A 23,180-nucleotide genomic window follows, 5' to 3' on the forward strand; every position below is an offset into this window, starting at 1 on the left:
TTAGCCAATGAACTTGTGTCGTCTATGAACTTGGAAATATTACATTTGGTCCCCTCATCAAAATCCTTGATATATTATGAACTGCTGAGGCCCAAGTTTGATTCTTGTGGTACCTGCTAGTCAGTCTGCCAATTCAAGAATGCCCAGTTTATTCCTATTCCCTGCTTTCTGTCTGTTATCCATCCTTAATCAATGCTAGTATATTGCTTCCCACCTCATCCGCTTTAATTTTGCTATCCAATCTCTGGCGGAGGATTTTATCGAAAGCGTTCTGCAAATCCAAGTCTACTATGTGCACCGACACCCCTTGATCAATTCTGTTAGCAATGTCCTCAAAAAGTTCCAACGGTGTCGTCAAATATGATTTCCCATTCACAAATCCATATTGAATATGCCCAATCAGATCATTATTATATGTGTCCATTTATCACATCCTTTTAACATATTCCAGAATTTTCCCCACTACTGATGTAAGACTAAAAGGTCTGTAGTTCCCCATTTTCTCTCTGCCTTCCTCATTAAATAGTAAGGGGACATGAGCTAATTTCCAATCAACAGGACCTGTTCCAGGATCTATAGAATTTTGATAGATGATCACCAATGCATCCACTAAACTAAAGTTTATTTATTAGTCACAAGTAAGGCTTACATTAACACTGCAATGAAGCTACGGTGAAATTCCCCTAGTCGCTACAGTCCGGCGCCTGTTCGGGTCAATGCATCTAACCAGCACGTCTTTTAGAATGTGGGAGGAAAGTGGAGCACCCGAAGACATGGGGAGAATGTGCAAACTCCACACAGTGACCCAAGCCGGGATTCGAACCCGGGTCCCTGGCGCTGTGAACCAGCAGTGGTAACCACTGTGCTACCATGCCGCCCCATCACTATCTCCATTACGACCACTTTCAACATTCTGGGATATGGAGTACCAGGTTCAGGGGGCTTATTGACCTTCTGTCCATTAATTTCCAGATACAACCTTTTTACTAATACTAACTTCCTTCAATTCCTCAATCTCCCTAGACCCTTGGATCTCTAATTCTTGGAGATTCCTTGTAGCTTCCTCAGTGAAGATAGACACAAAAGAATCTTCAGCTTCTCTGCTATTTCTCTATTCTTCATTATAAATTCTACTGACTTTGCCTGCAATGGACACACGTTTGTCTTAGCTTAGTTTCCTTCCTACATACCTAAGGAAGCTTTAACAGTCCTTTTTTTGTTTTTTTTGCTAGTTAATGTACCTATTCTACTCTCCTTTTATCAGTTTCTTCGTCCTTCTTTGCTGTGTTATAAAATGTTCTCAATCCTCAATTTTATTGCTATTTCTGGCAATATATATGGCCTTTTCTTTTAACCTGATACAATCCTTAACTTCCTTTGTTAGCCATGGCTGACTGACTTTTCTTTTTGTATTTTTGTGGCACCAAGGAGTGTGAAATTGCTGTAAACTATGTAATTGTTTTATTTACGGAATATGGATGACCAGCAGTTATTGGCTATCCCCAGTTGCCCTTGAGCAGGTAGTGGTGAGCTGCCTTCTTGACCTGCTGCAGTCTCTGATGTGTAGGTACACCCACAGTGCTGTTTGGAAGGGAGGTCCAGAATTTTGACCCAGCTACAGTGAAGGAATGGTGAGATATTTGCAAGTCAGGATGGTGAGTGACTTGGAGGGAAACATCCAGGTGGTGGTGCTCCCAGATATTTGCTGCCCTTGTCCTTCTAAAAGGTAGCGGTTGTGGGTTTGGAGCCTTGCATTGTACCTTGTAGATGGTACACACTGCTGCCACTGTCCGTTCATAGTGGAGGGATTGGAAGGGGTGCTGTAATAATTCAACCAAATGCCAGTTTGTCATCACCAAACACCATTCATTGTGCACCAAAGAAAATGGCCGCACTTGTGGCTTACAGCTAAGCAGTCTACACCTTAAGACCTATAACACCAGTCCAGGTTGAGCGGCATGTTTAAAAAACCCCGCTGACCGCTTCTCATTGAGTTAGCCTCCCCCTGTTCAATAAGGAAGCTTGTACTCCATGAAGCCCAAGGGGAGATCAATCGATGATCCCCCATGGCCTTTGTGGCCATCATAATAGATGCCAATCAAATGGACTGCTTTGTTTTGTATGATGTTGAGCTTCTTAAGTGTTGTTGGACTCTCCAGGCAATTGGAGAGTATTCTATCACACTCCTGATTTGTGCCCTGTCGCTGGTGGACAGGCTGGACAGGCTTTGGGGAATCAGGAAGTGAGTTATCTGCTGCAGGATTCCTTGCCTCTGACCTGCTCTTGTAGCCACAGTAAGTATATAAAATCATAAAATTCCCACAGTACAGAAGAAGGCCAATCGATCCATCAAGCCCGCACCAACAACAATCCCACCCTATCGCTGTAACCCCACATATTTACCCTGCTAATCCCCCCGAAACTAGGGTCAATTTAGCATGGTCAATCAACCTAACCCACACATCTTTGGACTGTGGGAGGAAACCAGAGCACCCGGAGGAAACACACAGGGAGAATCTGCAAACTCCACACAGACAGTGACCCAAGCTGGGAATCGAACCCAGGTCCCTGGTGCTGTGAGGCAGCAGTGCTAACCACTGTGCCACCATGGCACCCCATATATGGCTGGTCTAGTACAGTTTCTAGTCAATGGTAATCCCCAAGATGTGGATAGTGGGGGATTCAGTGATGGTAGTGCCATTGAATGTCAAGGGGCGATGGTTAGATTCTCTCTTGTTGGAGAAGATCACTGCCTGGCACTTGTATGGCATGAATGTTACTTGCCTTGTCAGTCCAAGCCTGGATATTGTCCAGGTCTTGCTGCATTTGGACATGGACTGCTTCAGTATCTGAGGAGTCGCAAATGGTGCTGAACACTGCGCAGTCATCAGCAAACATCCCCACTTTTGACCTAATGATGGAACGAAGGTCACTATTTACTGACGATCCATTGCCTGTGTACTATCATACTTCTTAAATTATTTCCCCAATCCACCTCAACCAATTTGCCCCTCATACCTTCATAGAACATAGAACATAGAACATAGAAAGTCACAGCACAAACAGGCCCTTCGGCCCACAAGTTGCGCCGATCACATCCCCACCTCTAGGCCTATCTATAGCCCTCAATCCCATTAAATCCCATGTACTCATCCAGAAGTCTCTTAAAAGACCCCAACGAGTTTGCCTCCACCACCACCGACGTCAGCCGATTCCACTCACCCACCACCCTCTGAGTGAAAAACTTACCCCTGACATCCCCCCTGTACCTACCCCCCAGCACCTTAAACCTGTGTCCTCTCGTAGCAACCATTTCAGCCCTTGGAAATAGCCTCTGAGAGTCCACCCTATCCAGACCCCTCAACATCTTGTAAACCTCTATCAGGTCACCTCTCATCCTTCGTCTCTCCAGGGAGAAGAGACCAAGCTCCCTCAACCTATCCTCATAAGGCATGCCCCCCAATCCAGGCAACATCCTTGTAAATCTCCTCTGCACCCTTTCAATGGCTTCAACATCTTTCCTGTAATGAGGTGACCAGAACTGCGCGCAGTACTCCAAGTGGGGTCTAACCAGGGTCCTATAAAGCTGCAGCATTATCTCCCGACTCCTAAACTCAATCCCTCGATTAATGAAGGCTAGTACGCCATACGCCTTCTTGACCGCATCCTCCACCTGCGAGGCCGATTTAAGAGTCCTATGGACCCGGACCCCAAGGTCCTTCTGATCCTCTACACTGCTAAGAATGGTACCCTTCATTTTATACTGCTGCTCCATCCCATTGGATCTGCCAAAATGGATCACTACACACTTATCCGGGTTGAAGTCCATCTGCCACTTCTCCGCCCAGTCTTGCATTCTATCTATGTCTCGCTGCAACTTCTGACATCCCTCCAAACTATCCACAACACCACCTACCTTGGTGTCGTCAGCAAACTTACCAACCCATCCCTCCACTTCCTCATCCAGGTCATTTATGAAAATGACAAACAGCAAGGGTCCCAGAACAGATCCCTGGGGCACTCCACTGGTCACTGACCTCCATGCAGAGAAAGACCCCTCCACAGCCACTCTCTGCCTTCTGCAGGCAAGCCAGTTCTGGATCCACAAGGCAACAGCCCCTTGGATCCCATGCCCTCTCACTTTCTCAAGAAGTCTTGCATGGGGGACCTTATCGAACGCTTTGCTGAAGTCCATATAGACCACATCCACCGCTCTTCCTTCGTCAATGTGCTTGGTCACATTTTCATAATTTCCTTTGTTCAAATTTAACACCTGGCTTCAGATTGATGTACCTCGCTTTCAAACAGAATGTAAAATCCTATCATATTATGGTCCCTCATCCCTAAAGATTCCTGGAGGCATGATCAATTGAGGCTTTTGAAAGGGCATTGGATCATTATCTGAAAAGGAAAAAATTGCGGGGCTATGAGGAAAAGGAAGGAGGATGATACAAGGTGAATTGCTCCTTAAGATGGCCAGTACAGACAGGATAGGCTGAATGGCCTCCTGCATAATAAGCATTCTGTTAAATAGCCTTTTCCATTACATAACACTGGATCGAAAGAAGTTTGTTCTCTAGTCAGTTCCTCAACATACCGCTCTAGAAAACCATCCGTTAAATTCTAGAAATTCATCCTCCACATCATTAGTGCTCATTAGATTTATCCAGTCTATGTGCAGATTGAAGTCACCCATAAATGCTGTTATTCATTCTACATGCTTCTTTGATCTCCTGATTAATACCATGTCCCACACTACCACTACTGTTGGCCTTTAAACAACTCCTAACTATGTTTGTTGGCCCTTGCTGTATCTCAGCTCCACCCAAACAGATTCCACATTTTGTTCTTCTAATCTGATATCCTCCCGTGCTAATGTATTCAGGTAGAGTGCCCTTAACTTTGTCTTTTTAACATTATTCTACATTCCAAGCCTAGTTGATGCTCACTTTCTTTTCGCCGGCCTTGTAATTTCACTGATACTTTTCTACTTCCTTCCAATTTGAGATACCCCTCAAGTTCCGATCCCCATTACGATCTAGTTCCAACCTTCAAAACTCCCTGCAAGAATATTAGTCCTGGTCCTGTTAAGGTGTAATCTGTCCATCTTGTACAGGTCCCACCTGCCCCAGAACCAATCCCAATGCCTCAGGAATCTGATGCCCCCCCCCCCCCCCCCCCCCCCACACACACCAATTCTGGGTGCAGTGAATATAGTACACCAAATTGAAGTAGATGCAAGTGAAATGCTATTTGGACAGTGAGGAGGCAGGAAGGAGTAGATGTTGCACCTTCTGCGATTGCATGTGTTCATATTCACTGCTCCCAATGCAGTCCCAATTTGCTTTCTTTGATGCTCCCATGCAATTTCCTCTACATTGGAGAGACTAAATGCAGTCCGCAAGAATGATTCCCAACTTTCCTGTTTCTTGCCATTTCAACTCAGCACCTTGCTCTCATGACCTCATGTCCGTCCTTGGTCCATGACAATATTTCAGTGAAGCCCAACATGAACTGGAGGAACAATTCCTCATTTTCCTTTACAGTATTCTGGACTGAAAATTGAGTTCAAAAACTTTAGACTGTGAACTTTCTCCTCCATCTTGACCCTTTTTTGTGTTCTTTGCTTGTCCCATTGCAACCTTCCCCTCCCCCACCACCACCACCCCCTCACACACAATGGGTTCTCCTGTTAATACATTCTGCTATCTTACCTATATGCCACTATTATCACCTTCTTTAGTCCTTAATGCTACCATTAACACTCCTTTTCCTTTGTGTCCATGACATCTTTGTCAATCTCTCCTAAGCTCTGAGCTATCCCTGATCTTCTATTCTGCTCCACCTTTTCCATCCCTCTCTCCAGCTGTATAATCCATCACATTTTTACCCCTCTTCAGTTCTGAAGAAGTCATACGGACATGAAACATTAACTCTGTTTCTCTTTCCACAGATGCTGCCAGACCTGCTGAGTTTATCCAGCATTTTATTGATGATAAATAGGCAGGTTTGTTATTTGTTGTGATAGAAATGATGCACAAAGCATCTAATTAGCACTCATTGAAAAGCAAATTAAGATATAGGACAAGCCACACATTGGATGAATCATTTTTTTCCTTCCCTGTTCTTATGTTCTGCTAATTAATTGTGAACTTTATACCATTATTGTTCATTGTGTGAAAAGTCTAAGAATATTGTCCACTGGGAAGGAAGTATAATTGGTTTAACAGTATTATTTTCGGTCTTTGCTCAGTTTAATATCTACGTTCTCACAGAACTCATCAGGGGTGGCACAATGGTTAGCACTGCTGTCTCACAGTGCCAGGGACCTGGGTTTGATTCTTGGCTTGGGTTACTGCTTGTGCGGAGTCTGCACATTCTTCCCGTGTCCGTGTAGGTTTCCTCTGGCTGCTCCGGTTTCCTCCCACAGTCCAAAAGATGTGCTAGTTAGGTGCATTGACCATGCCAGTTCTCCCTCAGTATAGCCGAACGGGCGTCAGAGTGAGACAACTAGGGGATTTTCACAGTAACTTCATTGCAGTGTTAATGTAAGCTTATTTGCGACACTAATAAATAAACTGAAAAAAAAACAAGTACTTCTGTACCATTTACAATATCCTGAACTACATTCTGGAAGGCTACTGAGTTAAAAGCTAAAATAGAAGATTTTTATCTTAGAGATTGTTGTGTACCAAGGTAAAAGATAATAGGACTCTTGAGAACCTGCTTTCAAAGTTTTTATATAAGGGGAGTCCTGGGTTTGGTGTGGATAATATACTTGTCCATTTTCTGTCATTAAAATGGAACAAAATATTTGAATGAACCTTAAAAAAGGTCATTTAGCAGAACAGTATCTCTCACTAAATGTGATCAGTGCTTACATAAATAAATATGCTCCTGTTTAAAATGATTTATTTTTATAGAGGTTATTTCTAATGGTCTTCATTTGCAAGTTCCCTCAGATAATAATTCATTCTAGGAATAGACTTTAAGGAAAGGAAATTAGACTGATATAATGCCATGTTACATCTTTCGGAATATGTCCCTTATAATTAATTACTTTGGTTATCCAATTAACCAAATTCACTCCTTTCCAAGTATCCAAACTCTAGTCAACCCATCTCTTCTTTGGGATTGTACTTAAAGAATCTCTACTTGACTCCAATAAGCAATTGAAAAGCCAGTGTGTTTTCCCCTGAAAATTTTGAGTAATGTGCCAATGAAATATTGGGTGAAGAAGAAACAGGGTAAATCTAGGAGTAGTCATGAGGTGATAACAAGCCAAAGGAAGAGAATGAATTTGAAGGGCAATGTGTTTTGAATTTTAATTTCTACATAACAAGTTTTGGAAATTAATGAATAGCATGTTTGATATTTAGAAATTTGGAGGACAAAAATAAGAAACTTCTGGTGTATAGTGATCTTATGCTGATGGCAAAGGTTAAAAAATGAAAAATCACTGTTATAATCAGAAATTGGAGGCTAGAGACAATTCATCCTCAGAAGATGCATGGGAACACCACCATCTTCTGGGTTCTCTCCAAATTACACACCATCCCAAATCGGAATTGTATTGCCATTCTTTCATCATCACTGGATCAAAATCCCAGAACTTCCTACCTAACAGCACTATGGTTATATCTACACCATGCAGACTGCAGCAGTTTAAGAAGTAGTTCAGCATCATATTTTCAAAGGCAATTAAGGATGAACAATATATGCAAGCTTTGCCAGTGAAGTCCATATCCAATCAAAGAATAAAGAGAAATAACTGAACGTAGTCCTGTTTTCAAAGATGCTACAATTGGCCTTAGTTATGGCATCTTTGCCATCCTCACTGAAGATCTGGAACTGAACCTGGAATCTTCTGAACTTTATAGATTAACTTACATTCTGAAGCATGCTTACCAATTAAACCATCAAGAAAACCATAACAATTTCATAGATGCCATACAAATTGGGTTCTCCAACTTTTTTTTGCATCTGCCAAGGCTTATCTGCCCTGGAGAACACTTTAATAAGATATTACTGTTCCACATTATAATGTATCCAAACTCTAGTCAACCCATCTCAGTTTCAGGACTTCTTGCACAGCTTTCACGGGGCCACACTTCCAGTTTAAAACACACAAATTGATTAGTAACTGCAATTTATTGCGGAGCTGTTGCTGATTCTGTATTATACATTATAGCCACCAGAGGGTACTGCTAACTACTGAGCCAAGTCAATTCTTTTGATTTGATTTATTATTGTCACATGTATTAACAGACAGTGAAAAGTATTGTTTCTTACACGCTATACAGACAACAACACTATGGCTACAACAGCACTTCATGGCTATACAGACAAAGTATACCATTCATAGAGAAGAAAACGAGCGTACAGCTAATAGTTAAAGTTAAAGTTTATTGATTAGTCACAAGTAAAGCTTACATTAACACTGCAATGAAGTTACTGTGAAATTCCCCTAGTCGCCACAGTCCGGCGCCTGTTCGGGTCAATGCACTGAAACCAGTGCGTCCTTCAAAATGTGGGAGGAAACCGGAGCACCCAGAGGAAACCCATGCAGTCATGTGGAGAACGCGCAAACTCCACACAGTGACCCAAGTCGGATCTGTTTGGACTTTTTTGATTGGTCAGCTATTGATCTAGTCAAATGTTGCACCCATGGGATAATGGTTGGCTAAATAGATATTGGAACATTTTATTGCAACACTAAAGTACTGTGAGCACTGAGTGTGACAAACTCTCCCACCTGGTTTTCTCTTCCCTCTGCCCATATCTCAGCTAGGAGACATTTCAAATTTTTCCGATGAACATCAGCCAAATATCAGGAAGTGTGACAAGCGGAGCTTGAAGCTGTGTCTACCATGCTCTTTGACACCACATCGCAAAAGAAGCCTTACTTTTTCTGTGAGCTTTAATTAATGATCGTTGCCTTGAGGTGTAGCTGCTCTGATGAGGTGTCAGCTGGAGCACGTGAGGCACATGTGGCTGCCGACAGTTGCTAGCAGTGCAATGGCAGGGTGGAGGGAAGTTAGTGGAGATAAAAAAAGTGGAAGGTAAGAGGGTTAGACAGGGAGGGAGAGTTGTAGGGGGGAGGGTTGTGTGTGTCCGCGGGGTTGTTTAAATAGTTACCCTGGAGTTAGAAGTAATTTTTTTCCCTTCTAACTCTTTCAGAATACTCTTTCAGAGTAACGATCAGGGTAAAACTGCCAGAACGATCCGAAGTTAGCAATTTAAGTCTCTTCAGTCAGATGGTTCCCAGCCGAGCGCAGTTGTCCAAGGGAAGTTAGCAGTTCTGGGCAATTGCCAGGTAAACCCTTACATGAGAACGTTCTGGAGGGATTTCCCAACACTTCATTGAGGTACATTGAAATACGACGCCAGGGAACCAGGTAGTTATGGGCGAATGTAAAAAGAATATAAAAACTTAGCTTCTTGATCATTTCTTTAAGTTTAGAAATATCATAGAAATATCGTAGAAACCCTACAGTACAGAAAGAGGTCATTTGGCCTATTGAGTCTGCACTGACCACAAACCCACCCAGGCCCTACCCCCATATCCCTACATATTTACCCACTAATCCCTCTAACCTACGCATCTCAGGACTCTAAGGGCAATTTTTTTTAGCATGGCCAATCAACCTAACCCGCTCATTTTTGGACTGTGGGAGGAAACTGGAGCACCTGGAGGAAACCCACGCAGACATGAGGAGAATGTGCAAACTCCACACAGACAGTGACCCAAGCCGGGAATCGAACCCAGGTCCCTGGAGCTGTGAAGCAGCAGTGCTAACCACTGTGCTACCGTGCCGCCCATAAATATATAATAAATTTATCAATATTAATGAGTTAAAACAAGAGTCAATTCTCATTTATGCCATAGAAATAGAAAGAATTTAAAAGAAATATAATTGAAATGCAATTTTTCTAATAAGTATGCATTACCATTCACAATGACTTGACAGGGTAAAAGGCTTTTTGATTTGTTACCATTTATAATATGTTCACTAACTTCTAGATAAATGTTTAGTTGGAAAATGTCCAACTGGATTTAGCAAAACTGGAATCAATGGGTATCAGGGGACAAACTCTCCGCTGGTTGGAGTCATACCTGGCACATAGGAAGATGGTTGTGGAGGGTCAATCATCTCAGCTCCAGGACATCTCTGCAGGAGTCCCTCAGGGCTAGGCCCAACAATCTTCATCAATGACCTTCCCTCTGTCATAAGGTCAGAAGTGGGGATGTTCGCCGATGATTGCACAATGTTCAGCACCATTCGTGACTCCTCAGATACTGAAGCAGTGCATGTTCAAATGCAACAAGATCAAAAGAATATCCAGGTTTGGGCTGACAAATGGCAAGTAACATTCGTGCCACATAAATGCCAGACAATGACCATCGCCAATAAGAGACACTCTAACCACCGCTCCTTGACATTCAACGGTATTACCACTGAATCCCCCACTGTCAACATCCTTGGGGTTACCATTGACCAGAAACTCAACTGAACTCGGCACATAAACACAGTGGCTACAGGAGCAGGTCAGAGGCCAGGAATACTGCGGCGATTAACTCAGCTCCTGACTCTCCAAAGCCTATCCACCATCTACAAGGCACAAGTCAGGAGCATGATGGAATACTCCCCACTTGCCTGGATGGGTGCAGCTCCAACAACACTCAAGAAGCTTGATACCATCCAGGACAAAGCAGCCCGCTTGATTGGCACCACATCTACAAACATTCAATCCCTCCACCACTAACGCTCAGTAGCAGCAGTGTGTACTATCTACAAGATGCACTGCAGCAATTCACCAAAGATCCTTAGACAGCGCCTTCCAAACCCACGACCATTTCCAACTAGAAGGACAAGGGCAGCAGATACTTGGGAACACCACCACCTACAAGTTCCCCTCCAGGTCACTCACCATCCTGCCTTGGAAATATATCGCCGTTCCTTCACAGTTGCTGGGTCAAAATCCTGGAATTCCCTCCCTAACATCATTGTGGGTCAACCTACAAAACATGGATTGCAGCGATTCAAGAAGGCAGCTCACCGCCACCTTCTCAAGGGCAACCAGGAATGGGCAATAAATGCTGGCCAGCTATCAACAACCATGTCGCACAAATGTAAAAAAGAATTATATTTGGAAAATTATGTTAATGGATTTGCCAGCAAAGTTGAAGCCCATGGAATAAAAGTTACAGTGGCAGCATGGATTTAAAGTTGTTTGAGTGACAGGAAATAGGATTGCCTTTTTTGGAGACGCTTAGGGTTAGGAAACTGACAACTGTTAAAGTGGTAGAGTGACAGATACATAATGCCCTTCCCATGGCGAGTTTGGAGTCGGGAGGGGAAGGAGGCATTTAAACTTAATTGCGTGTCTCTGGTGAATGAGGTTGCAGCTCTAGCGTCACAACACAAGAGGGAGACAGAGAGAGAGAGAGAGTGGGAAAGGAGAAAAAAAGAGACAACCTGACAAATTAGAGAGAGACAGAGTGGGAAAGTAGAGCAAGAGAGAGTCATGGTAGGAAAGGAGAGAGAGTGGGAAAGGTCAGAGATAGTGAGAAAGAGTAGAAGAGGGACAGAATGATTCGGTAGCACAGTGGTTAGTACTGCTGCCCACAGCGCCAGAGGTCTGGGTTCAATTCCTGGATTGGGTTACTGTCTGTGCAGAGTCTGCACGTTCTCCCCATGTCTGCGTGGGTTCCCTCCAGATGCTCCGGTTTCCTCTCACAGTCCAAAAGACGTGCTGGTTAGGTGCATTGGCCATGCTAAATTCTTCCTCAGTGTAACCCGAACAGGTGCCAGAGTGTGGCAACTAGGGGATTTTCACAGTGACTTAATTGTAATGTTAATGTAAGCCTACTTGTGACACTAATAAATAAAGAGAGAGAAAGTGTGGGGAAGGAGAGGGACAGGGTGGGAAAGCAAGCAAAATTGAGCTGAGTTCCAGGAGTGTTGTGGATGAGACAGAAGCTGTGCTACTCGAGGCTTGTTTGGGTGATTTAGCGTTATCTAATTTCAATGTACATGGTATTTGTGTTATATTCAGTCATTTATTTTATTTTTGAAAGCTAGGAATGCAGATTGCTGCACATTTACGGTATAGTATTTCAACTTCTACATTGCTTTTTCTGGGCAAGAAATGCCCAAAGGAATCTAACTCCGGCTTTAACACTGATTTCAATTTATGATTCACATCAAGTTATTTCACTTAAAATCGCGATTTTCAGGAACTCAAATAACTTTTAATGAAGATCTACTGTAATTAATTAAATACTTCTGGTACAGTCCCAGCTGACATCAACTAATTTGGCACAAATTCGTAACTAAACCTGAAATCTTCTGGTTCCATATAGTTTAATATTCACAGTGCATTATCCCACCTAGCTGTTAATGGAGCTTTTAAATGAATTTTAACAAGCTGGCCAAATTTTAAAAATTGTATTAGAACCAAAATACTAACCAATATTTTTGTTGAAATTGTAACAGTTTGATATTTAATGATGCAATTACATTTTCAATGGCATCTCCACTATGCGGTAACTATTCTTTCTTTTACAGAGGCACAGCAATAGCAGGTGTCGTATTTGGGATTGTCTTTCTCATGGGAGTGGTTGCTGGAATAGCCATTTGTATCTGCATGTGTATCAAAAACAGTGGGAGCACACGTGTGGGTGTGATGCAGACATCTCATATCAATACTGTCAGTCGATTCACTGGTAAGAAGCAAAAGCATCAGCAAGCAGAGTTTGGCATGAATAGTCATTTCTTGAGCCTGATCACTCACTTTATCAATCTAACTTTTTCTGGTCACTGCCTCTCTCTCCATTAATCCATCTCTATATATTGAACCTCCACTCCCTTTCTTGTTGAACTCTCTTAACCTATCCTTTTCTTTTTGGAATTGAATAATTACTAGCTAAAAATAAAACAAGTTTATTGAGTTGCCTTCTATCATCCCAATAGTCATGTGATACAACAGTAACGGGTGTATTAGCTAATCATGGCAATCAATCACTTGTTCTAATTATGAGGGTTATAAGATTGTTATGTTTGGAATTATGTCTTTGATTTAAGGTAAAATGAGGGGATGAAAGGAGTCATATGACCTGTTCTGAAGTCGGCCTGACAATAAGCCTGGATTGTTTGATTGATAGAGAACAAAGGAAAACTTTAGATTCTTTTACTGAGAAGAAAGTGTGAGGTATTTATGCTTGAAGCCAATGGCAGTAGCCTGTGTGTTAGCAATGAAAAATGAGTCTCACAAAAGTCCCAGAAAGATGTTGAGAATGTTTGATCATAAACAATTGTGCTTTACACTGTTGATTTACTTCTAAGATGAAAGCGAGTTGGGGGTCAAGAATAGCTAATCAGCCTTTTTAACTGGATGCAAGACAAATGTGTTTCATAGTGCCATGGAGAAGTGCAGAAAAAGAAATTGAGATCAGGCTACAGGTTTCCCTACAAATCAATGAATTTCACAGACAGACAGCAGTTTCATGTAGTCAACAGAAAGAAGAGGCTGCTTGGCTTTGTAAACTAGCACAAGAAGTATATGGGAAGGAGACAGTCTCTCGTTAGAGATGAATCCCACAGCCATCTAAGGATTTGGAGAGATTTGTCCTGGTGGACCAAGGGGCAAGAATCATTCAACAGTTTTACTGCTACCAGTGAATTTAGGAAACTCTCCAAAAACTAAGGGAAGTACCTGAGACAGTCATTTGAAGTTATTACTTGATGAAATAGGGAAACGTGAACCGATGATAAGCTGGGAGCAACCGTGGACTGTTTGCCTTAAGGACTGTTGTTCTGTGGAGAGCACAATGTTCGTTAAGTATAAAAGATGAATGTATTTTTCTCTAGTTTAATGTATAAGTTGCCACAAAAATAGTTTCGTTAATAGCGTTTTTATTCATTTGTCACAGGCCAAGAAAAAGCAGAAAAAGCTTATGGTAGTCACATAGAACATGGAAACTAGAAGCAGGGGTAGGCCATTCGGCCCTCCAAGCCTGTTCCGCCATTCATCTTGATCATGGCTGATCATCGAATTCAATATTCTGATCCCCCTTCCTCCCATATCCCTTGATCCCTTGAGCCCCAAGAGTTATATCTAATTTCTTCTTGAAATCAGACAACGTTTTGGCCTCAACTTCATTCGGCGGTAGTGAATTCCACACATTCACCACCCTCTGGGTGAAGAAATTTCTCCTCACCTCAGTTCTAAAAGGTTTACCCCTTATCCTCAAACTATGACCCCTAGTTCTGGACTTCCCCACCATCGGGAACATTCTTTCTGAATCTATCCTATCTAACCATGTTAGAATTTTATAAGTTTCTATGAGATCCCCTCTCACTCTTCTAAGCTTCAGTGAATGTAATCCTAACTTAGTCGCTCCTCATATGACAGACCTGCCATCCCAGGAATCAGCCTGGTAAACCTTCACTGTACTCCCTCTATAGCAAGGAAATCCTTCTTCAGATAAGGACACCAAAACTGCACATAATACTCCAGGTGTGGCCTCACCAATGCCTTATACAATTGCAGCAAAACATCCCTATTCCTAAACTCAAATCATCTCACTAAGGCCAACATACCATTTGCCTTAATTACTGCTTGCTGTACCTGCGCGCTTACTTTCAGTGACTGATGCACGAGGACTCCAATGTCTCGTTGAGTATCCATCTCTCCCAATTTACATCCATTCAAGTAATAATCTGTCTTCCTATTATTGCTACCAAAGTGGATAACCTCACATTTATCCACATTATATTGCATCTGCCATGCAAATGCCCACACACCCAGCCTGTCCAAATCATGCTTAAGCATCTCTGCATCCTCCTCACAGTTCAGCCTTCCACCCAACTTTGCATCATCTGCAAATTCGGAGATAATACATTCAGTTCCCTCTTTCAAATTATTAATATATAATATGAACAGTTGGGGTCAGAGCACAGATCCTTGTGGCACCTCACCCATCACTGACTGCCAATCAGAAAAAGATCCATTTATGCCAACAAAAGACTTTACTGTAGAAAGCTAAGAGGAGTATAGAAAGTACAGGGGTGGATCAAAATGGAAATTAGAAAAGCAAAGAGAAGATATGAAAAAATATTGCCAGGTAAACTCAAAGAAAATTGTAAGATGTTTTACCAATACATTAAGAACAAGAGAATAACTAAGGAAAAGTTAGGGTTTGTCAGAGATGTATATATCTTGTCGGTTGATAGAGAAGATGTGTGGGTAGGGCTCTCAACAAGTACTTTGTCTTCACTAAGAAGAGAGATGATGCAGACGTTCTAGTTAAAGATGAGGAGTGCCAAATATTAGGTGCAATAAGCATAGTGAGAGAGGAAGTATGGAAGGACTGGCATTTTTGAAAGGTGGATAAATTGCCAGGTCCAGATGAACTTTATCCCAGGTTGTTGAAGAAAACGAGGGAGAATGCTCTGATGAACATTTTCCAATCCTCGCTAGACATGGACAACGTCCCAGAGGACCGGGGTCTATGAATGTTGTACTACTATTTAAAAAGTGTGCGAGAGACAGGCCAGAAAATTATAGGCCAGTCAGTCTGGCTTCAGTGATGGGTAAATTACTGGAAACTATCCTGAGACACAAGATGAATTGTCATTTAAAAAGGCACGGATCGATCAGGAATATTCAGCATGCTTTTGATAAGGGAATATCGTGCCTTACTAAGTAAATAGAATATTTTGAGGAAGTAACAAGGAGGTAGTGTAGTGGATGTTTTCTACATGGATTTCAGTAAGGCATTTGACAATGTCACACATGGCAAACAAGTCAGAAAAATAAGATCTCATGGGATACAGGAGAAGATGGCAGGTTGGATACAAAATTAGCTCAATGACAGAAAACAAAGGGTAATGGTCGATGGATATTTTCACAAATAAGGTATTCCACAGGACTCAGTGTTGAGACTCTTGCTGTTTGTTGTACATATTAATGATTTAGACTGAAATGTGAGACACATGATTGGAAAATTGACACAAAAATTGGCTGCGTGGCAGTTAGTAAAGAGAATAAATGTGTACTCCAGAATGATATCAATGGTTTGGTTGGATGGGCAGAGAAGGTGCAAATGGAATTCAATCTGGAAAAGTGGGAGGTAATAGACTTGGGGAGGGCAAACAAAGCAAGGGAATACTCAATAAATGGGAAGATATTGAGAGGGGTTCAGGAAGTGAGAGACCTTGGAGTACATGTCCATGGGTCTTTGAATGTGGCCGGACAGGTGGACAAGGCGGTCAAGAAAGCATATGGAATGCTTTCCTGTATTGGACAAGTTACTGAATACTAAAGCAGAGGCGTAATGATGGTAGTGTATAAAATGTTGGCTAGGCCACAACTGGAAATTTGTCTACAGTTCTGATCACCACATTACAGGAAGGACATAATTACCCTGAAGTGATTGCAGAGGAACTTTCCAAGAATTTTGCCAGGGCTTGTAAGTTGCAGCTATAAAGAGGGCTTGGATAGGTGTGATGTACAAAATTATGAGAGGCCTAGATAGGGTAGGCAGGAGAGACTTTTCCCTAGCTCAGGGGTCAATTACCACGGAACCTGATCAAGTGCACCCCAGGACATCGTGGGAAGTTAGAGAAGAAATTGTGGGACCCCTAGCAGAGATATTTGTATCATCGACAGCCCCGGGTGAGGTGCCGGAAGACTGGAGGGAGGCAAATGTTGTGCTGTTATTCAAGAAAGGGCAGGGCAAAACCAGGGAACTACAGACCAGTGAGCCTTACGTTAGTTGTTGGAGAGGATTCTGAGAGACAGGATCTACATGCATTTGGAATGGCAAGGGCTGATTAGGGATAGTCGGCATGCTTTGTGCATGGGAAATTTTGTCTTACAAATTTGACAGTTTTTTGGAGGGTTGACCAAGAAAATAGATGAGGGCAGTGTGGTAGACATTGTCTATATGGACTTTATCAAGAACTTTGACAAGGTACCGCATGGTAGGCTGGTCAGTAAGGTTAAATCACATGGGATCCAGGGAGAACTAGCCAATTGAATACAAAATTAGCTTACTAGTAGGAGACAGAGGGTGGTGGTAGAGGGTTCTTTTTCAGACTGGAGGCCTGTGACCAGCAGTGTGCCACAGGGATCAGTGCTGGGTCGACTGTTGTTTGTCATTTATATAAATGATTTGGATGAGAATATGGAGGCATGGTTAGTAAGTTTGTGGGTGACACCAAAATTGGTGGTGTAGTGGACAATGGAGAAGGTTATCTAAGAACACAACAGGATCTTGATCAACTAGGCCAGTAGGCTGAGGTATGGCAGAAGAGGTTTAATTCAGATAAATGTGAGTTGTTGCATTTTGGTAAGACAAACAATGCAGGATTTACACAGTTAATGGTAGGGTCCTGGGAAATGTTGTCGAACAGAAAGACCTAGGGGTGCAGGTACATAGTTCTTTGCAAGTGGCGTCACATGTAGACAGGGTGGTGAAGAAGGCGTTTGGCATACTTGCCTTCATTGGTCAGAGCATTGAGTACAGGAGTTGGGATGCTATGTTACAACTGTACAAGACATTGGTATAGCCATATTTGGAGCACTGCATACAATTCTGGTCACCCTACTATAGGAAGGATGTTATTAAACTGCAAAGGGTGCAAAAAGATTTACAAGGATGTTACCAGGACTGGAAGGTTCGAATTATAAGGAGAGGCTGGATAGGCTGGGACCTTTTCCCTAGATTGTAGGAGGATGACAGGTGATCTTATAGAAGTCTATAAAACCATAAGGGGCATAGATAAGGTGAATAGCCAAGGTTTTTTCCCCAGGGGAGGGGAGTCCAAAACTGAAGGGCATAGGTTTAAGGTGAATGGGGAAATATTTAAAAGGGAGCTGAGGGGCAACCTTTTCACATAGAGGGTGGTGCGTATATGGAATGAGACGCCAGAGTAGGTGGTAGAGGTGGGTACAATTACAACGTTTAAAATACATTTGGACAGAAACATGGATGGGAAAGATTTAGATGGATATGGGCCAAATGCTGGAAAATGGGACTAGCTCAGTTTAGGAAACCTGGTCAGCACAGATGAGTTGGGCCAAAGGGGCTGTTTCCGCGCTGTACATCTCTATGACTCAATCTATGGAAATTGTTAGAAGGGTTAGAGAGGACATAAGAAAAACCTTTTTTCATCCAGAGGGTGGTAGGATCTGGAATTCACTGCCTAAGTCAGGGGTTGAGGCTGAAATGCTCAAGTCATTTTAAAGGTATTTGGATCTGCATCTGAAGTGCTGTAACCTACAAGGCTACAGACCAGGGGTTGGAAAGTCAGATTAAAATGAGCGGTTAATTTCTTTTTCCTGTTTTGCCCAGTGCAGATACAATGGGCTGAATGTCCTCTTTCTGCACCGTAGCATTTCTATGGTTCTATGGTAAAAGTCTTAAAAAGTGAATTCTTGTTGTGTCATCCTTTTTAGCTATTAGCTGGAAGTTTAAATTTTTACATGGTATTGGTCTCTATAAAGCTCATAACATTTGATTCTTTTGTCTACAAATGACTGAGAGGAAACCCACAGTGGTGAAATGCTTTAGGAATCATAGGACGAAAGTTGCATTTCCTCGCTACCATAACACAGTTATCAAATGTAATTAATGTCTTAAATTACTCATCCCACAACGTCTTCTGAAATGTATCCTTATGGGCACTTGAACAGGTGCCAGAGTGTGGCGACTAGGAGATTTTCACAAGCCTCCTTGTGATACTAATAAATAAAATTTTTAAAATTTAATTTGCCTCTCAATGTCCAATTACCCACCACTTCAGTCAGCTCTCATACTGGCCGGGCAAACGATGACTGTGGGCACAAAATGCCAGAGGAGTCAAAAAACAAGAATCTTACCAGCGAAATCCTGTTTTCACATTTTCCCCACTCCTCCACCAGTGATGTAATGAGGTTTCCAGATAGGAAGGTCGGGAACCTCATTTCAATACATTCATATTTCATTAGCAGAAAACCTCGCCAGAACTCCCCCCACTCTCCGTCCCCCACCCCTGCCCACCCCCCATTGTATATTCTAACTCCGTCACGTCAGCACAGTTCACGACAGGTTTTTAACAGTAAGTTCAAGGAAGAGAGGGCACCTGAGAGTTCAGGTGGGTGGATGAGTGGGCAGATAAGATGGTCATGAATTTGGAGGGGGGGGAGTTACTCACAGGTCAGTGGGGGGGTGGGGGTGGGAGCGGTTAAGGGGTGCCCATCAGAGAGGGGCATGGAAGCCAGAGAGTAAATGCCAGTCCTGGGGTTTGCTGGAACTGGTGGGGGAGAAGTGGGGGAGGCAGTTGATACCACTGTCAATGTGCAGCTTCATGGAGGAAAGAGCACAATCTTGAGGAGGAAGGGGTGGCAGCAGGGGTGAAGGCTATTTTCCTAGGTGAGGGTGGAAGGCAATTTGTGGGGGAAGGGGGGGGGTGGAAGGGGGCACCATCGGGATGAATCTGCTGAGAGGGCCGTATGGTTTGGCTCCATAATGGTGGGGGGACATTTTTAATGAGAAGGCAATGAAGCCACAGTGAGGCTGGAATCCACAGCTGATGGGCCTTTGTAATCTCAAAGGATCCTGGCTCTGGGCCAGGAAACCTGGGCAGCATTCCCACAATACAAGGCTTGAAGGAGCCACAACTTTGCGGGGTGCAGGGTAATCTGATCCTGTTAAGTTTAATATGGAGTCTTGACAACAATGAGTTTATCCAGGAGGTTTATTTTAGAATTCAAATTTAATCATTTACTCTGGTGGGATTTGAATCTGAAATCCCAGACATTGTTCTAGGTTTGTGGTTTACCAGTTCAGTGACCTATACCACTAGGCCACAGGACGAACCCAAAATAGTGCCATAGGATCTTTTACATCCAGCTGAGGCCTGGTCTAACATCATAACTGAAAGACTGCACTTCCAACATAGCAATGTTCACTCAGTACTGGATTATAGTGCCAGCCTGGATTTTATGCACTCAAACGCTAGAGTGGGACTTGAACCCAGGACCTTGTGGTTCAGGGTGAGATTGCTACCATGTGATCCACAGCTGACACTAAAAGAAATGCCTGCTTCAAGACAGGTTTATCCCGTTGGCCAGTATTGGGATCAAACCCACAAACTTGGTGTCATTAGCACTACACTCTGATCATCTGAGCTAACTAGCTCCCAAAATGATTGCAGCAGGATTCCTCCCCATGGACATTGGAACACCTAGCGTACAAGAGGAAGACCCCAATCCTTGCATGCAGAGGGGACCCACCCACCACTCAAAGATCAGGGCACCCCTCCTACACTACAAAGAACATCAAGGTGACATGACCACCCACGCTCTCAGCTGGCATTGGGGCAACCACTGCCCCCTCCCCCCTACCAGTCTCTGGGCCCAAACCACAGTCTCTGCCCTCTCCCACCCCAATTCAGGCATAAGCCCCCTCCATCAATAATCGCCCCCCCCCCCCCCCCACAAATAAGGCAGAGTGCTTGCCCATGGCAGTGCCAACCTGGCACTGTCAGCTTGGCACCTCCAGGGTGGCATGGGGCAATGCGAGGGGACTGTTCAGCCATGTCCATCAACAGCCAGGGACTGTTCTCAGTTCAGTGTCCCGGCATGGTAATCACGACTGGTTTCCGTTTTCAAAAAACAGTAGTGATTCATGACAGTGGGTGGGAGCATTCAATGGGGCCAGATTCCACGGCATAAATCCGTTTAATAAGATTTCTATATGTTTAAATTAATGCTAATCAGGTTCTGGGCGTGAACCTGATTATATCGCCGGAAGGGGGGCCAAGGAAGATCTCAAACCAAGATCTCAGTCTCGCCCACAGTATCCAACATTAGATGTGATTCTGCAATTGGACATTTGCCAAATAATCTTCAGTGTGCTAAAAATTATGCTGACAAACAATTTAAGAGTGTCAGTCAGACTCACAGTGTAGTGCATTTTCACATACTGGAAACTACATGTATTAATAAATAGGGCCCTATTCTTCGCAGCCAGAAAGAACTCGTACACACATTGCACGAAACAAAATAAGTGATAGCTACTCTCAGGTTCATTCCTCAGGACAATGCCTGGTTTAATTTTTCAAACAATGCTTGGCAGTTAACTGTCAGTCACCATTAAGCCACGTGGACAGGACTGAGGCACAGTGGTTAGCACTATTGCCTCACAGTGCCAGGGTCCCAGGTTCGACTCTAGTCTTGGGTGATTGTGTGGACTTTGTATTTCTCCCCATATCTGCATGGGTTTCCTCCACGTGCTCCAGTTTCCGCCCACAGTCCAAAGACTGACCCTTAGTGTCAAGGGAATTAGCAGGGTAAATATGTGGGCTTACGAGGATATGGCTTGGCTGGGATTCTTGTCAGTGCAGGCTCGATGGGCGGCATGGCCTCCTTCTGCACTATAGGGATTCTATGATTCTATTAACTCGTGAATTCTCCATGGCAATGCCTCTACCAATCAGAGTCCACTTGCCAACCAATCAGCACTCTCTTCTCATACCTTTAAAGTTGTTGTTTTCCCTGACATTGGTATTCTTGCGATTGTCCTGATGAGTGCAAAATGGCAAAGTCTATTATAAAGCAGTAATCAAGCATAGTGAGCATAGATCAAACAACAGACACACAGGGCGGGATTTTACGGCCTTGCTCATCCCAAAACCGTAAAATCTCACCCGAGGTCAATGGACCTTCCCATTGTCCGCCCCTCGCCTGCTCCGATTTCTGTTGTGGGCAGGCCGATAAAATTCCGGCCACATTATTAAACATAGAACAATTGAACCATTGAACATTACACACCAGGGAATATCCTGAGGAATTTCTTCTTAATTTAAGGGATAAAAAATTATCATATGGTGGAGACACTCTTCATTAGTGTTTGTTTGGAAGAAACATAGGTAGCATTATGATCACAAGAATAAGCACAGCTTTTGGTGAGTGTCTAATAGTTCTATAAGACCTTCATTGCTTTGTGTCATCTGGATAATTGTGAAGCTGTGAGCAACATAAAATTCTCTCATATCAGGAATGCAAGAAAAACATGCCCTAGTTATTCAATTTAAGTGTGATATAATTTTACAGGTTATTATTGGGAAAGTTAAATAAAATGTTATGTGTGTAAATGAGTGCTATCTAATGATTTAATGTATTTTTTGCTGTAGACAATGGTTGAGAGAAGACTGACTTTATTTGTTCAATATTCCTGTCAACTCTAAATTTTGAATGCTGCCTCCTCAGTTTATTTATTTCTCAATTTTTCTTTTCAGTCCCGCCTCCTCCACCTTACAGCTACGACTATGAGATGGATTATCCTATGGATCTTCCCCCACCTTATACTCCCATGCCTCAAACTTCCCTGCAGTACACTCCACCCCCACCTTATCCAGGCTGCTCAAGAAAATAAATTCTCACTTGACGTTACTAAACGGAACGTTGGAAGCTGATTGTAACTACATCTCTCATAATAAATGAGAGTGGACTATGCCCAAAGCTGCAAAAGAAAAGCACAATTGTTCCTCTGATTTATTCTATCATTGCGCCCAGACAATAATTGTCTCCTCAGCTCTTTAGGCAATTTTCTTTCCTGCGATGCTATCAACGAAAGAGATTGGATTTTTTAAGATAAATTATTAGATTTAATGCTACAGTCATATGTCATAATAAATTATGAATCTACTGATTTCTCGATCAACATCCAGACTTTGAGCTGGCAGAACCCAACGGCATAACGCAGAGTAACTACTGAGGATCAGTATGTGAAACAAAATGAAGTGACCCATTTCAAAAAAAAGAAAAATATTATGGAAAACAACAGAACCTGTGTATAGAATAACATAAATATAATCCCAAGATAACAACTGGATCTATGTATATTGAAACATATTATCAAATAGAGCCTGTTTACAGAAAAACAAAAGTATCATCCCAAGATAACAACAAAGCCTGTGCATATAGAAACATGAATAATATCCCATGATACTTTGGTGTCCACACATAGGGAATTATAATTAATCCAGACTGGGGACTGCGTACAAAGTACAAATGTGTTCTGCTGAGAAACATGAATATTAAGGATTGTCAATTGCAATAGCTTCTCTTTCTGCTCTTGCATATTTGCATCAGGTGTCTCCAAGGATCTATCCTTGGTGCCCTCC

At 42.8% G+C, this 23,180-nt stretch overlaps 1 protein-coding gene across 1 annotated transcript in view; it reads left to right on the top strand.

Annotated features, from left to right (window-relative positions):
* Window positions 1–22,878, top strand: part of cyyr1 (cysteine/tyrosine-rich 1) — a 32,912-nt gene extending 10,034 nt beyond the window's left edge. The window contains exons 3-4 of the mRNA XM_078232070.1: window positions 12,573–12,730; window positions 22,293–22,878. Coding sequence (XP_078088196.1) covers window positions 12,573–12,730; window positions 22,293–22,429 — 295 coding nt within the window. The 3' untranslated portion in view covers window positions 22,430–22,878. The remainder of the gene's footprint in view (window positions 1–12,572; window positions 12,731–22,292) is intronic.
* Window positions 22,879–23,180: the final 302 nt, after the last annotated feature.

The sequence above is a fragment of the Mustelus asterias genome, chromosome 17 (assembly GCF_964213995.1).
Source record: "Mustelus asterias chromosome 17, sMusAst1.hap1.1, whole genome shotgun sequence".
NCBI classification, from domain to species: Eukaryota; Metazoa; Chordata; class Chondrichthyes; order Carcharhiniformes; family Triakidae; genus Mustelus; species Mustelus asterias.